At 41.6% G+C, this 13,514-nt stretch overlaps 1 protein-coding gene across 2 annotated transcripts in view; it reads left to right on the top strand.

Annotated features, from left to right (window-relative positions):
- USP13 (ubiquitin specific peptidase 13) overlaps positions 1–13,514 on the top strand; it is a 136,695-nt gene that overhangs the window by 21,335 nt on the left and 101,846 nt on the right. Inside the window, exons 2-4 of one of the 2 annotated variants that reach the window (XM_069559459.1) lie at positions 3,377–3,493; positions 4,830–4,955; positions 13,186–13,246. In XM_069559459.1, coding sequence (XP_069415560.1) covers positions 4,857–4,955; positions 13,186–13,246 — 160 coding nt within the window. In that variant the 5' untranslated portion in view covers positions 3,377–3,493; positions 4,830–4,856. The remainder of the gene's footprint in view (positions 1–3,376; positions 3,494–4,829; positions 4,956–13,185; positions 13,247–13,514) is intronic. The other variant, XM_069559449.1, reaches the window with a different exon arrangement.

The raw sequence follows: 13,514 nt of genomic DNA, 5'->3' as shown, positions 1-13,514 counted from the left end.
TCATAAGTGAATGGCTCTGTATCTTTTGTATCTGTATTGAAATGTATTGAAGATGGGGCACAGACATTGCCTGGGTTTCTAATGTGGCTTCTCTCTCTTAGGGTTTGATCGTGGGGTGGGAAAAGTTGTCAGAGGGAATTCTTAGGGAGCCTTGGAGAAGCCCTGAGTGATATTTCTTGACTTCCCTGCAATTTCGGGTTTCTAAATCAAGTCTAGCCTCTTGGCCCAGTTTCTGTTCAGTGCATCATGTAAATGATAATTAGAATCTGCTTTAGTCAAGAAAATGCAGAGAAGCACACACTGGCCATTTGCGGCTGGCTGGCCTCTAGAAGGGATGGGGGTGTGATGGCACTGCTACCTTGAAGAACCCTGCGAGGCCAGCTTGGTTATGGAAGGTAGGGGAGCTGGGACACAGCAGGCCTGGTGTCCATGCTGCAAAGAGGGTGACTTTAGCCACAGAAACCTGAAAAGTGAGTATTCATGCTGGTGCCTCGGGCCGTTCTTCTGTGCCAAGCCATCGGTTTTCTTTTGATGATTCTCATTCTTTATGGACAAAGGAGCCTTGTGGGCTACAGTCCAAAGAGTCAAAAGAGTTAGACACTACTGAGTGACTGAGCATGCACTCACATTATTTAGTTATGCTGAAAGACTTGAAGTAGAGCCTGAGCTGAGATGTATTTCAAATCCAAGTCAGAAGGGCACCGAGGGCTGATTTGAGAGAGATTAAGCTATGTAACTGAATGACAAGTAACCACACAAAACTTCCCATTCCTTCCGGAAATGTTTGTTCAGTCCTGCTCTGTACTGCTCTGTACTGCTAGTTTGTTTGAACAGGATATAGACCCACTTGAGTTTTGTGGTGCTGAAACACTTTGGTTCACGCCTGGCTGAACAGCAGGACCACCAGAACCTCTTACCTTTCCTTAATGAATAGAAGCGCAACAAAACAGAATAGCCTGGCCCTTCACGACAGTAGTATGACAAACACCTCTCTACACCAAGCACAAAAGTAATGGGGGGTAAGGCTGAGACCCCCCAAGTCAAGAACTTAAATATAAAATCTTTGATCTGTTCCAGTTTCATTTCAGGTTTTTGTCAGCCTACAACCTCCCTTCCCCTCTTCCTTTTTCTTCCTTGTCATGAGCACGTGTTCCATGAATATTATTTTCCTATGTACATTACATGCAATTCTACACGTTTTCTGTACACATTACACACAATTCATATATTTGTCATTTTAAATAATGTTGCAGTATCTGTTGTGTTTATATGTCTCAGATTCTTAGTTCCTCTGTTTGGGGGCTGTTTTCCTATCCTAAATAGTTCATCTGTGAATATTTTTGTGCAAATTAGTTATTTTTCCTCTCGGGTTCCTGAAGTCACAGCAAAGGAGAAATAATGAGCTAATTTGACTCTTAAGAGTGTTCAAACCCTCACCCTCTTCCTCTCATTGACCATCCTCCCCGTCACTAAGATAACTGCCCCCAAAAGGACTATATACCACTTGTCTTCATGTGGCCAGTAGTGCAGCCAAGAAATCATGCAGGACCTTCTTGTATAAACAGACAATAAGGAGACAAGAGAGAAGACAGTGTAGATCACTAGATGGGTTAAACTAAGGTGTTTGTTCTATATGAGTAGCTTTTAAAGGGTTTTCTGTTAGTGTGTCTTAACTTTTAGAACTACTGGCAGATTCCTGGGGCAGTGCTTCCAGTTCAGAGCCTCTAGTGAGGGCCATAGGCTGTTTCAGAGGCCAGCATATATGTGGGATGGAAGATGTCCTTGGGTATTTAGAATAGACTCCTTCCCTACGTGGGGTTGTCTATGAGTGCCCAAGCATTTTTCTCTTTAATTATGGACTTTGTGACAGTGTCAAGTGACTCCAGAGATTTAGTATTAGATGTTTGGTATATTAAATTTTTATCAAATTCCTTAATAAGTAAAAAATTCTTGGCAATGAAGTTAGTAAAGGTTTTATGATTATATTGGAGATTACATAATCTTGTATTATATAGCTATTCTATATTTTTCTTAAGAAAAATGCTGTACTTGAACGTTTTTCTTCTCCTGCTTGCTAATTTCTTGGTTCTCCCACTAGCTGCCTAGTACATTTTATGGCAAATTAACATTTGTTATCCCCAGCCTGTGTGGCTGTTAAACTGACCTTTTTCTTCCTTCTGCTTTCCCCCCAAGTAGAAAATAATTGTGATAATAGGAGATACATGCAGCACATAGAACTTTTAACTCGTAATAAATAATTATCAATTTTTACATAATGACTTATAGCACAGTAGGTGTTTCTTCCCCTTTGAACTACACGAAGCCCTGTGAGGTGGGAATTTGCTAGAGGTATGTTTATTGAGGAAAATGCTGACTCTCAGAGACAAGCTGACAAGCTCTGTTGAGGTCATAGAGCTATTTAGTGGCAATTCAGGACCTCTGGTTTCAAGTCTAATATTTCCCCAATTATGTCTTCTGGTTTGAAAACTTTCTGATTGAACTACAGTTTATTGGAAGAGAATGGAAATGTTCTTTTTTTTTTTTAAATCACACTATGGAATGCTCAATTTAATTGGCTTAATGAATAACTTGCCATTATAATGGTGCAATATGTTTTCTTAAGGATTATGACTATGCAAAAGAATCTGTTTAAATAAGTAAACAGTTATTTGAAAAAATCTTTTGAAAATATTTACCTAATCTATTATCAGGTGAATGCAATGTGTTGCCTCTAGTTGAAGAACTTTTCTATTCTATTCCAGTGATGTCATTAAAGGGAAAAAGTTAACCAGAAGCACAAGCTATATAATTCTGAGATTTTTGGATGGTATTTTATAGTCAAGTTTTAAAAATTTCACTTGTAAGTATTTGTTGCCAGGCTATAAAATTGAAATTGATTTTTGTCTATTGACCTGTATCCCATGACCCTGTGAAATTAAATTCACTTATTAGTTTTATTAATTATTTAGTAGATTATAGATTCCTTAGGATTTTCCATGCGACAATAATGTCATCAACAAATTTAGGCCATTTTACTTCTTTCTTTGTGACTTTCTTTTTCTTGCCTTACACATTATAAATGCTACAATAACGGGCACATGTTTGAACTAATCTTGTAATGTTCTTTTTGTGACAAGGCTTCTTTATGTTTGGTTTATAAACCATAGATACAGTGTTGGAAAATTTTATTTGAAATTATAAAAAATAAACAATCTTGGGATATTGAAACTTTAAAAATTGTTTTTCATATATTTGTAAGGGTATCAATGTCTGTTTTGATATTGTAATTTGTGTTCTACTAAAATTCATTGTAAGGAATGTTGATCGATGTTTGTTGGCAATTCTAACAGATGTTTCAACTTTTTGTTTTTTAAAGAATTATTTGGATGGTGGAACTCATAGGATAGTAATAAAAATCAATTTTCATTGAGGAAAGGATGACTAACTTTATAGAAGTTTACAGAGAAGCACATTAAGCAAAGGGAGAGAAAAGGTAGGATAAAAAAATCAAGTATCTCAAATGTGAACAATATCCTTGCCTGTTCGTTATAGCTGTATCTCCATAATTAAATAATATTTGAAGTATGGCAGAGAGGAATAAAACAGAAATAGATTCAAATTTAACTCTGACACTTCCAAATTGTGTGAACTGGGGCAAGTCACTTATGTTTAGTTTTTCTTAAACTATAAATAGAAATAATACTAAGCAGTTTGCAGTATTGTTGGGATTAGAAATAATATGTGCAAAGCACTTGACACATCTCAGGTATTCAATAAAAATGTGAGGACTCCATTCTTTATTATTTATTTATGTTATTATTTATTTATTGAATTGTTATAATTTATTAATGGGCACCATCAAATATCATGCATCATTGAAGGAAGGGGACAATATCCTTGACGCATCCTGTCCTGCTAAAAGGATGTAAAACTTCATGTTCCTGTAGACTTGCACTGACTAGTGAGGGAGAACGATGAAGAACTATTGAATTGATGGTCTTTGTAACGAGAACAGATTTGTAGTTGCTAAGTGTGGGGGCTGGGGGAGGGAAGGGTTGGGAGATTGGGATTAGCAGATGCAAACTATTGTGTATAGGATGAATAGACAAAAGGTCCAGGGATGGCACAGGGAACTATAATGAAGATTTTGTGATAAATTGTAATGGAAAAGAATAAGACAGAATATGTATAACTGAATCACTTTGCTGTACAGCAGAAATTAACACAACATTGTAAATCAGTTATACTTCAACAAAGGTGGCACTAGTGGTAAAGAAGCTGACTGCCAGTGCAGGAGATAAAACAGACATGGGTTCGATCCCTGGGGTTGGGAAGATTGCCTGGAGGAGGAGACATGGCAACCCACTCAAATATTCTTGTCTGGAAAATCCCAGGGACAGAGGAGCCTGGCGGGCTACAGTCCATAGGATCTCAGAGTCGGACACAACTGAGCGACTAAGCACATACTTCAGTAAAATTTAAAAAAGCATTATTATATGGAATGATGGTCATGGGATCAGCTGCCAGCTTTCTTCTATCCCTGATCACCCCTTACCCCAGTTTGGAGAGTCAAGCAGGCATGTTTACTCCCCAGAGCCCCTAGGGTTTTACCTGACTGTGAGACTGCTCTGCTGTCAGAGAACACCGGGGACCCAGGGTTGAGGCAGGAGCTGTGTAAGTGGCTGTGAGCCCTTGAGGTCACTGCAGGTGACTGATAGCTGGACTTTTGCCAGACTTTGTCTTCATCATTTGTCATTGTTTGTCTTCCTTCTCCTTCTCTGTTCCTGTGTCTAGACTACTTGACTAACATTGTAACCTGTCTCTTCTAGAATTCTGAAGGCGGACTCTATGTATGCATGAATACATTTTTGGCCTTTGGAAGGGAACACGTGGAAAGACACTTTCGAAAAACTGGACAGAGTGTCTACATGCACCTGAAGAGACACGTGCGCGAGGTGAGATATGCGTTTTGGGAGAACTGGCCTTGACGTCTTCCCTGTAACATTGTCTTAGTGGGGTTCATCACGAGGAGGTTTTACTGTGCCCATATGGCTTCTCATTCTCTGGGATGATGGGAAACAGAAGTACCACTGTTGGCAGACCTTCAGAGACTTCCCAAACCTTAGCTTAACCAGTTTTATATTTTCCTTCTTGTAATATTCTTTTCAGAGTTGTTAAAGACATGAGTTGGCTGATAGAAAAAAAAAGTCAAAAAAGTACATCAAAGTACAGAAAATAATGCCAGAAACACTCATGGGTACAAAAATCAGAAATAAAAGAAATTTGGATGTTTTTGCTTCAATTTTTTTTTTCTTAGTGAGGGAAAGAGCTTTTTTTTTTTCCCTACAAGTGCAAGTCTCTTCCAATTCCCTTCCTCCAGAGAAGTAAACACTGTTGTGAACTTGCTATTTCTCAGTTCCATGAATGTCATTATATTTTATGTAAGTATGGCAATTTATGAACAATGTGCAGCATGACTTTATATATTTTAAAGATGTAGATAAACAGTATCATACTGTTACCTCTAATTCTGCGTAGAGTTTTTCCCTTCAGTGAGATCTCATGCATCTGGGTATACTTCATTCATTTCAGTAGCTGTTTGGTGTTCCATTTTATGAGTATCTTCTCATTTACTGCTCTGTTCTCCCATTTGAAGACATTTAGATTGTTTCCAGTTTTTTTTTTTTTTGTTTGTTTGTTTGCTTCTGCAGACGTTATACAAATGGGCAGTTTTACACATTTCTCCTGGGGGAACACGTGCAGGATTCTTTCAGAAATAGATCTGCAAGTGGCAGTGTTGGCTCATGCATGTTCTTATCTTCGTTTTTACTGGACACTGCTAAATCCATCCATAGTGGTTGCACCAATGTACATTCCAGTTTGCTCAGATTATGCGTGTCTGTTTCCCCACACCCTCACCAGTGCTTGGTCAAAATTTTGATGTTTGCTAATGGAATGGTTGTAAAGTGTCATTTAAATATTTAGCATTTCCTCCTGTGAGGGTAGAAATGTCTTTTCATTCCTTTTGTTGGCCATTCTCCTTTTCTTCTCCATGACTTGCCTATTTATATTTTCAGCCTATTTCTCTATGGATTTATCTTTCTCTTAAAAGTTTGATTAGTTCTTTTTACATCCTGGATACCAAAATTTTGTCTGTTATAGACACACTTTTCTTATGTTCTGTGGCTTATCTTTTTACTTTATGATTTATTTTGTAGAACAGAAAGTTTTATTTTTTAATTAGTTGGTTTTTTTTTTTTGTTTTTTTTTTTTTTGCTGCGTAACTCAGCATGTGGGATCTTAGTTCCCTGACCAGAGATCAAACCCTTGCCCCCCTGCATTGGAAGCGCAGAGTCTTAACCACTGGACAGCCAGGTGAACTGGTTTTGAATTTTGATGTAGTTAGGTTTATTAAACTTTTCTCTTATGAGTTGTGCTTTTTCTATCTTGCTTAAGAAATTGTTTCCCAACTCAAGGTCATAAAGATATTTCTTCTAATATTTTTAAAAAGAAGTGTGTGTGTGTGAGAGAGACAGAGGGTGAAAGACACACAGAGAGACAGAGATTGTGAATGTTTTAATGTTCTAACATTTTAGATCTTTAAATCATCTATAATCTATTTTTATATTTGTGTCAAGTGTGGGAATCTGCTTTTTTCCTTATATTGATGACCAGTTGTCCCACTATTACTGGAGAAGTACAGCCTTTTTCAATGTCTTATAGTGCCATTTTAAAAAATATTTAAACTTGCTACTCACACTTGTGTCAGCTTGGAGACGCTCACTTCTGTATGTTGCTCTGATTTGTGTCCCTGTGTTGATGCCTCAGGTCTTGATGTCTAGGAGTACGAGCACTTTTTCCATGTTCATTTTTTTTCCTAGAGATTTCCTGGATTTGAATGTTTATTTTTCCATATGGGTTTTGGAATCAGTTCATCTAGTTAAAAAATACTGTTGAGATTTTGATCACGGCCACATTGAATTTATAGATTGATCTATAGTATATATCATTGTCTAAGCTCCGTGAGGGCAGAGAGTCTGGTCTGTTTTGTTCACCTCTGAGTCCTCAGCATGTAACAGTGCCCAGCACGTAGTAGGTACTTCATAAATACTGACTGAATGACTATTTAACATGGCATACCTCTCTATTGATTCAGGTCTCTTTTATGTCCTTCAGGAATGTTTTATAATTTTCAATAAAGAAACTTTTATTTTATTAGACTGTTTTAAAAAAGTGTTTGTTTGTTTATTTTTGGCTCTACCGGGTCTCCGTTGCTGCGAGGGCCTCTCTCTAGTTTCAGAGAGTGGGGGCTACTCTCGAGTTTCCATGTGTGTGCTTCAGTAGTTGCTGCATGTGGACTCAGCAGTTGTAGCTCCCGAGTTCTAGAGTACAGGCTTAGTAGTTACGGCTCTTAATTGCCACCTGCCATGGACTTAATTGCCCTGAGGCCTGTGGGATTTTCCCGGATCAAGGGTCTAACTGGTGTCCTCTGCATTGCAAGGCAGATTCTTTAACCACTGGACCGCCAGGGAAGCCTTTATTAGATTTTTTTTAAGGTATCTATCCTATAATTTCTATGGGCTTCCCTGGTGCCTCATTGGTAAAGAGTCCGCTTGCCAATGCAGCAGATGTGGGTTTGATCCCTGGGTCAGAAAGATCCCCTGGAGAAGGAAACGGCAACCCACTCTAGTATCCTGCCTGGGAAATCCCATGAACAGAGAAGCCTTGTGGGCTACAGTCCATGAGGTTGCAAAGAGTCAGACATGGCCTAGTGACTAAACAACAACAACATAATTTTTGTAACTATTATTACTGTTGTCTTTTACGTTTTAATGTATTTAAACTGGTTATCCATGTTGTTTGGAGATGTTATTAATTTTCAAATATTAATTTTATGTTTGGTGATACTGTTCAATCTTCACCTTATTCCTAATGGCTTATAAATTATCTTTGATCTTCCATAGTCGATGCTGATTTGAAGTTCATCTCATCTCTCACCCTAGCCTACCTAGTATGTTCTCTGTTTAAATTTAGGACAAAGGAGAGATCCCCCAGTTGGACAGTGTGGAGAAAAGGAAAAAAGACCAGGAGGTCAGACAGGTTGTAAACTGAATGGTTAGCTTTAAAGTATTCTAACACTGGCCTGATACTATACAATTTCCATTCACTACTCCTGTTAGGCGGGGCGTAGCAATTCTGATGAAGTTCGTGTTGTATCATCTGTCTTGACATAAAGTAGTGAAGTTTTAGGAGACTGGAAAAAAAAAAAAAAAGAAGCTGAGGCCCAGAGACTTGAAGTAACTTGCTCCAGGTCACAAAGCTAGTGGCAGAATTATAGAATGCAATTATTTCTGCCTCTGAAATTTTAAAATTTAATGTTTCACTCTCTGACCACAGTTCTCTCTCATTTTAGCTCTTTCACTCATTTATTCCTGTTTTAATCTGTTTAGCCTGCGTCTCAGCATCTGTGACTTTAAACATTCTCTTATCACCACTACCCTCAACTGACCCTCATCCCGGTGTCTTGCCTCCTGACGGTCCTCCAGAACCCCGCCTCCCCCACTGCACCCTCAGTCTGTCCACCGGTGTCATCCTCTGCTTCCACGGATGTACTGCCCACGTGCACTGCCTTGTGGTTGGGGACCATGTCAGGTTCCTGGCCTTTCCCCTTTTGCTGGGCCCTCTCACTGCCCAGAACATCTAGCCTGTTCCTTCCAATGCTTCCTGTAAGACTTTACCCGTGCCTCCCCCTTCATTCTCCAAAAATGATCAGACCTGTGCCTTCCAGAGCAAACAGGGACCCTGGACAGAAACCTTGAGCGCCTGCCTCACCTCCTGGGAGCTCATTTGCAGTGGTCCTCCTTTTGTTTCCTCCCATCTCAACAGAAAGCTGTGCCCTTTCAGTCCTTGTGGCCCCATTTCCTCCTACCTCAGAGCCTCCATTCACTCCACTCCCTCTTACATTTCCAGCATCTCCCTCTTCTGTCTTTTTTCTCAAACCTTAAAAAGGAGCACGCCTCAGAACTCTAAGTTGAGTCCTGCTTCAGTCATCTCATCCTTCAATTGAAGCTTTAAAACTTCTACTCTCACTGTCTCAATACAGCCCGCTTTAAGTTCAATACTGCTGTTTAGTTAACCTTCCTGTGAAGCAGCTAAAACTGCCAAGGTTGTCAGTGACCTCTTAGTTGCCAGAGTTGGTAGATATGTTTTAGCCTTGAGTTTTTCAGTCTTTAAACTTGTTTTTCTTTTGGAACTTCTCCTCCTCTGCTCTCTTTGGCACCATTCTCTGCTGGGTTTTCTCCCGTCAGACTGCCCTTTCTCAGTGTCACTAGCATCGTTTCATTTCTTTCTTCCTGTTGTTGCTGCTGCTAAGTCACTTCAGTCGTGTCCGACTCTGTGAGACCCCATAGATGGCAGCCCACTAGGCTCCTCTGTCCCTGGGATTCTCCAGGCAAGAATACTGGAGTGGGTTGCCATTTCCTTCTCCAATGCCTGAAAGTGAAAAGTGAAAGTGAAGTCGCTCAGTCGTGTCTGACTCTTAGCGACCCCATGGACTGCAGCCTACCAGGCTCCCCCGTCCATGGGATTTTCCAGGCAAGAGTACTGAAGTGGGGTGCCATTGCCTTCTCCATTCTTTGTTCCTACATCCTAGGAAGTACTGGCATTTGCTCATCCTCCTCAGGCCATCCACAGCCTTGTTTAGCCACTATGTCTGAGCTGATGACTTCTTAATCAGTGTTCCTCCAGAGCCGAAGGTCTGACCATCTGACTTTGACCTGGCCTCCTCTACTCAAATGCCTCATAGGTACTTCAAGCTCATTTTGCTCAGACTGAATGAATTATCTGCTTTCTCACCATGTTCTTTGTCTTGAATTCTAGAGGCTTAGCCATCCTTTGATTCTGCTCTCATTCCGTGGCAGGCTGGTTATCAAGTCCAGTTATTCGGGCATTCCAAACAGCCCCAAAGTCCTTCCTGTCCTCTTCATCCCTGCTGTTCTTGTTCGAGTACTTGTTATGCCTTAAAAGGGCTAATGCTGTAGCTCCTGACTTGCCTTCCTTCCTTCCAATGTGCTGTCTTCAGAGCCCCCGCCCAGTCTGCATGCTGCTCTCAGAGTGATCTTTTCACCCAGTGTGCATCTGTGGCACACTGAAGCTTAAATCTTGAATGTCTTTCTCTTTGTTGCAGGATGAAGTCCAAACTCTTCTGTATTTGATTACAAGGCATTTCATGATCTGATCCCTGTGACTTTTCCAACCTTCCCTCTTACTGCATCAGCTCCATTGCCCTAGATATAGCAAACCCCTTCTCTTTCCTGGAACACACCATGGTTTCAGGCCTTCGTGCATGCTGTTTTCTGTTTTGGGGGATGCCCTCCTTTCATCCCTATTCCTTTTGTATCTGTTGTACTCCCTATTGGAGAAGGCAATGGCACCCCACTCCAGTACGCTTGCTTGGAAAATCCCATGGACAGAGGAGCCTGGTAGGGCTGCAGTCCATGGGGTCGCTAAGAGTCGGACACAACTGAGCGACTTTACTTTCACTTTTCACTTTCATGCACTGGAGAAGGAAATGGCAACCCACTCCGCTGTTCTTGCCTGGAGAATCCCAGGGACGGGGGAGACTGGTGGGCTGCTGTCTATGGGGTTGCACAGAGTCAGACATGACTGAAGTGGCTTAGCAGCAGCAGCAGTACTCCTTATGGTCAGCATATCCATATATCTATCCATCATTCCCCCGCTCATCCATGTTTCATCCATCCATCCAACCAACCAATCAACTAGCATAATTGCTCTATAGCTGCTATCCACCAGGCCCACTGCTCTTCTTACCTCACCAGCCCTGCCCACCCCTTCCATCCCCAGAAGAACCATCATTTCTTCCTTATGATGTCATCCTTACCTCTCTTAACCCTGGAATCCGTGGTGCTGTTTGTTTGCATTCCTGCTCCCCTCTGATGCTGGTGAGCTCCTCAAGGGATGGAGCGTGTCTTCACTCACTTTGCAGCCTGAACTCCAGCACAGAGCCTGACAATCACGTCTGTGGCTGAGGAATTCCAGTTTCTTAAGCCTTGTAGATTTCTAGTGGTGACTGATACAGGCACAGAGGTGATGGTCTTTGGAAGGAAGGTCTTTTTTTTTTTTTTTCTGAATGGAATCAGACCTAATCTGAGTCTGAGTTGTGACTCTCACGTTTGGGGAGAGCCTCACAGTCCAGCAAGTCTCCCTGAAACTCCTCTCCTCCTTTCTCCCCACACTTTCATGCAGGAGTGGAGGAGACAGAGAGATTGGAAAAAGCAAAAGGATGCTGTAAACTTCTGTAGAGAGATTACAAGTGACCTCCTGGACTGTTCAGTGTGGATGGTTAAATATACCTTTGGTGCAGGTTTTATCTCGTTCTTTTTTGAGGCAGGTTGATGGAGGGAAGGGGAGCAGAGACTCTGAGACCTTGGAGGAGATAGATTCTAAGAGCTATAACATGAATGTAGCATTAGTATTTGGACAGACAAGTTTTTGAGCTAAAGTGAAGTGAAAGTCGCTCAGTCATGTCTGACTCTTTTTGACCCCATACACTATATAGTCCATGGAATTCTCTAGGCTGGAATACTAGAGTGGGTAGCCTTTCACTTCTCCAGGGGATCTTCCCAATCCAGGGATCAAACCCAGCTCTCCCGCATTGCAGGTGGATTCTTTACCAGCTAAGCCACCAGGAAAGCCCAAGAATACTGGAGTGGGTAGCGTATCCCTTCTCCAGTGGATCTTCCCAACCCAGGAATTGAACCTGGGTTTCCTGCATTGCAGGTGGATCTTTACCAGCTGAGCTATCAGGGAAGCCTGGTAGTTGTTTTTTTTTTTTTTTTCTGAATGGAATCAGACCTAATCTGAGTCTGAGGTGTGACTCTCACATTTGGGGAGAGCCTCACAGTCCAGCAGGTCTCCCTGCAGCTCCTCTCCTCCTTTCTCCCCACATTCTTTTGAGCTAAAGAGTTCAATAATTTTACTTTCCTGTGGGAACTATAAACTTATAGTAGAAGCTATAAAAAATTTATTGGGAGAATCACAAAGATGAGTCCACTTTCAATGCCAAATAATGAAATGTGGGAAAGAAGAGTTAAGACTGATAGGCTGCTGCTGCTGCTCAGTCGCGTCCAACTCTGTGAGACCCAGGGGACTGTGGCCCGCCAGGCTCCTCCGTCTGTGGAATTCTCCGGGCAAGAATACTGGAGTGGGTTGCCATTTCCTTCTCCAGGAGATCTTCCAACCCATGGATTGAGCTCGTGTCTCCTGCATTGGCAGATGGAGTCTTTACCACTGAGCCACCTGCGAAGCCTCTAATAGTGATAGGAGGGTGAACTAAAGAAGCAGCAGGGCCTTGGTGTTGCCTTAACGTGTGGCTGCTTGAAAGGATGCTGGGGTTTGACTCACACAACTGCTATGTGTTTGAAATGTGCTTTTTTCTAGTAATGAGAACATGCATGTGGAAATAGAGTTTTGGTCATTTGAGGCAAACATTTTAATAGCCTCTTTGAGAGTAGAACATTTTGTGCAAGTATCAAAAGGGTAATGAATGACTTCTTTTGCAAAACCACTGACTTGATAGCAGTTTCACTACTGTAGGGGACTTCTACCAGAGGTAGAAAATACACGGAGCTTACGGTGGTAAGCAGTCACCAGTGGGAGCTCCAAAAATGTTGAGGGAGGTTAGATTGGGCCTTATTATGACCAGAATATCAGCAGCTCTTTATTGATATTTATGAATTCTTTCCAACAGCAGTTGTTGTGCACACTGAGGACCAAGCACAGGGCTTAGTGGATAGCAGGGGAACAATAGCCTCCCTCCTGGAGTCACCATCCCCCCAGGGCTCCTCTGGCCTCGGACATGGACTCCAGCCTTTTGGAAACACTTGCCCACTTGAAGTGTCCACTTCACCCTGACCCCTGGCCTCCCTTCCCAGAGGTACTTTCTTGATAATTTGGTGAAAGCATGATCAGGTGGACCATTACCTTTGTCTTCCCCCTCCCTTCATGGGCATGGGTCAAGTTCTTGTTTATCCTGGGGTCTCTAGTCCAGATTGAACATTTCCTCCTGGCCTTTTTATGAAAACTAAGAACCTCTGAGATGCTACCCCCACTCCCAATCATCTGTCCCAGAGGTTGCATTTTAACAATCTCTTGTTTTCTTTTCAGAAGGTAAGAGGCGCATCTGGTGGTGCTTTACCCAAAAGGAGGAATTCCAAGATTTTTTTAGGTAATGTAAATAGTTGTCAACAGTTTTCTGTGTGTGTGCGTGTGGGTGGGTGACTGCACATGTTTGATTGGGAGCAACTGGCTGTTTACTGCTCTACAGTTTAAAGATGAGAGGAACCAATTTCACTCGAGATGGTCTGTCTCCACTTTGTGTTTACCTGTGGTGAAGGATGCTTCCAACACACTTGCAGGGTTAGTGTTTTGAAGCAATTAGGCTGATAGTGCCTGGAGAGAAATCGTGCTTCTGCTTCTGGTCTCCTTTTTCACTG

The sequence above is a fragment of the Ovis canadensis genome, chromosome 1 (genome assembly GCF_042477335.2).
Source record: "Ovis canadensis isolate MfBH-ARS-UI-01 breed Bighorn chromosome 1, ARS-UI_OviCan_v2, whole genome shotgun sequence".
Taxonomy (NCBI): domain Eukaryota; kingdom Metazoa; phylum Chordata; class Mammalia; order Artiodactyla; family Bovidae; genus Ovis; species Ovis canadensis.
Note: the sequence above shows the minus strand (reverse complement) of the source record. Positions and strands in the feature narration are given on the sequence as shown.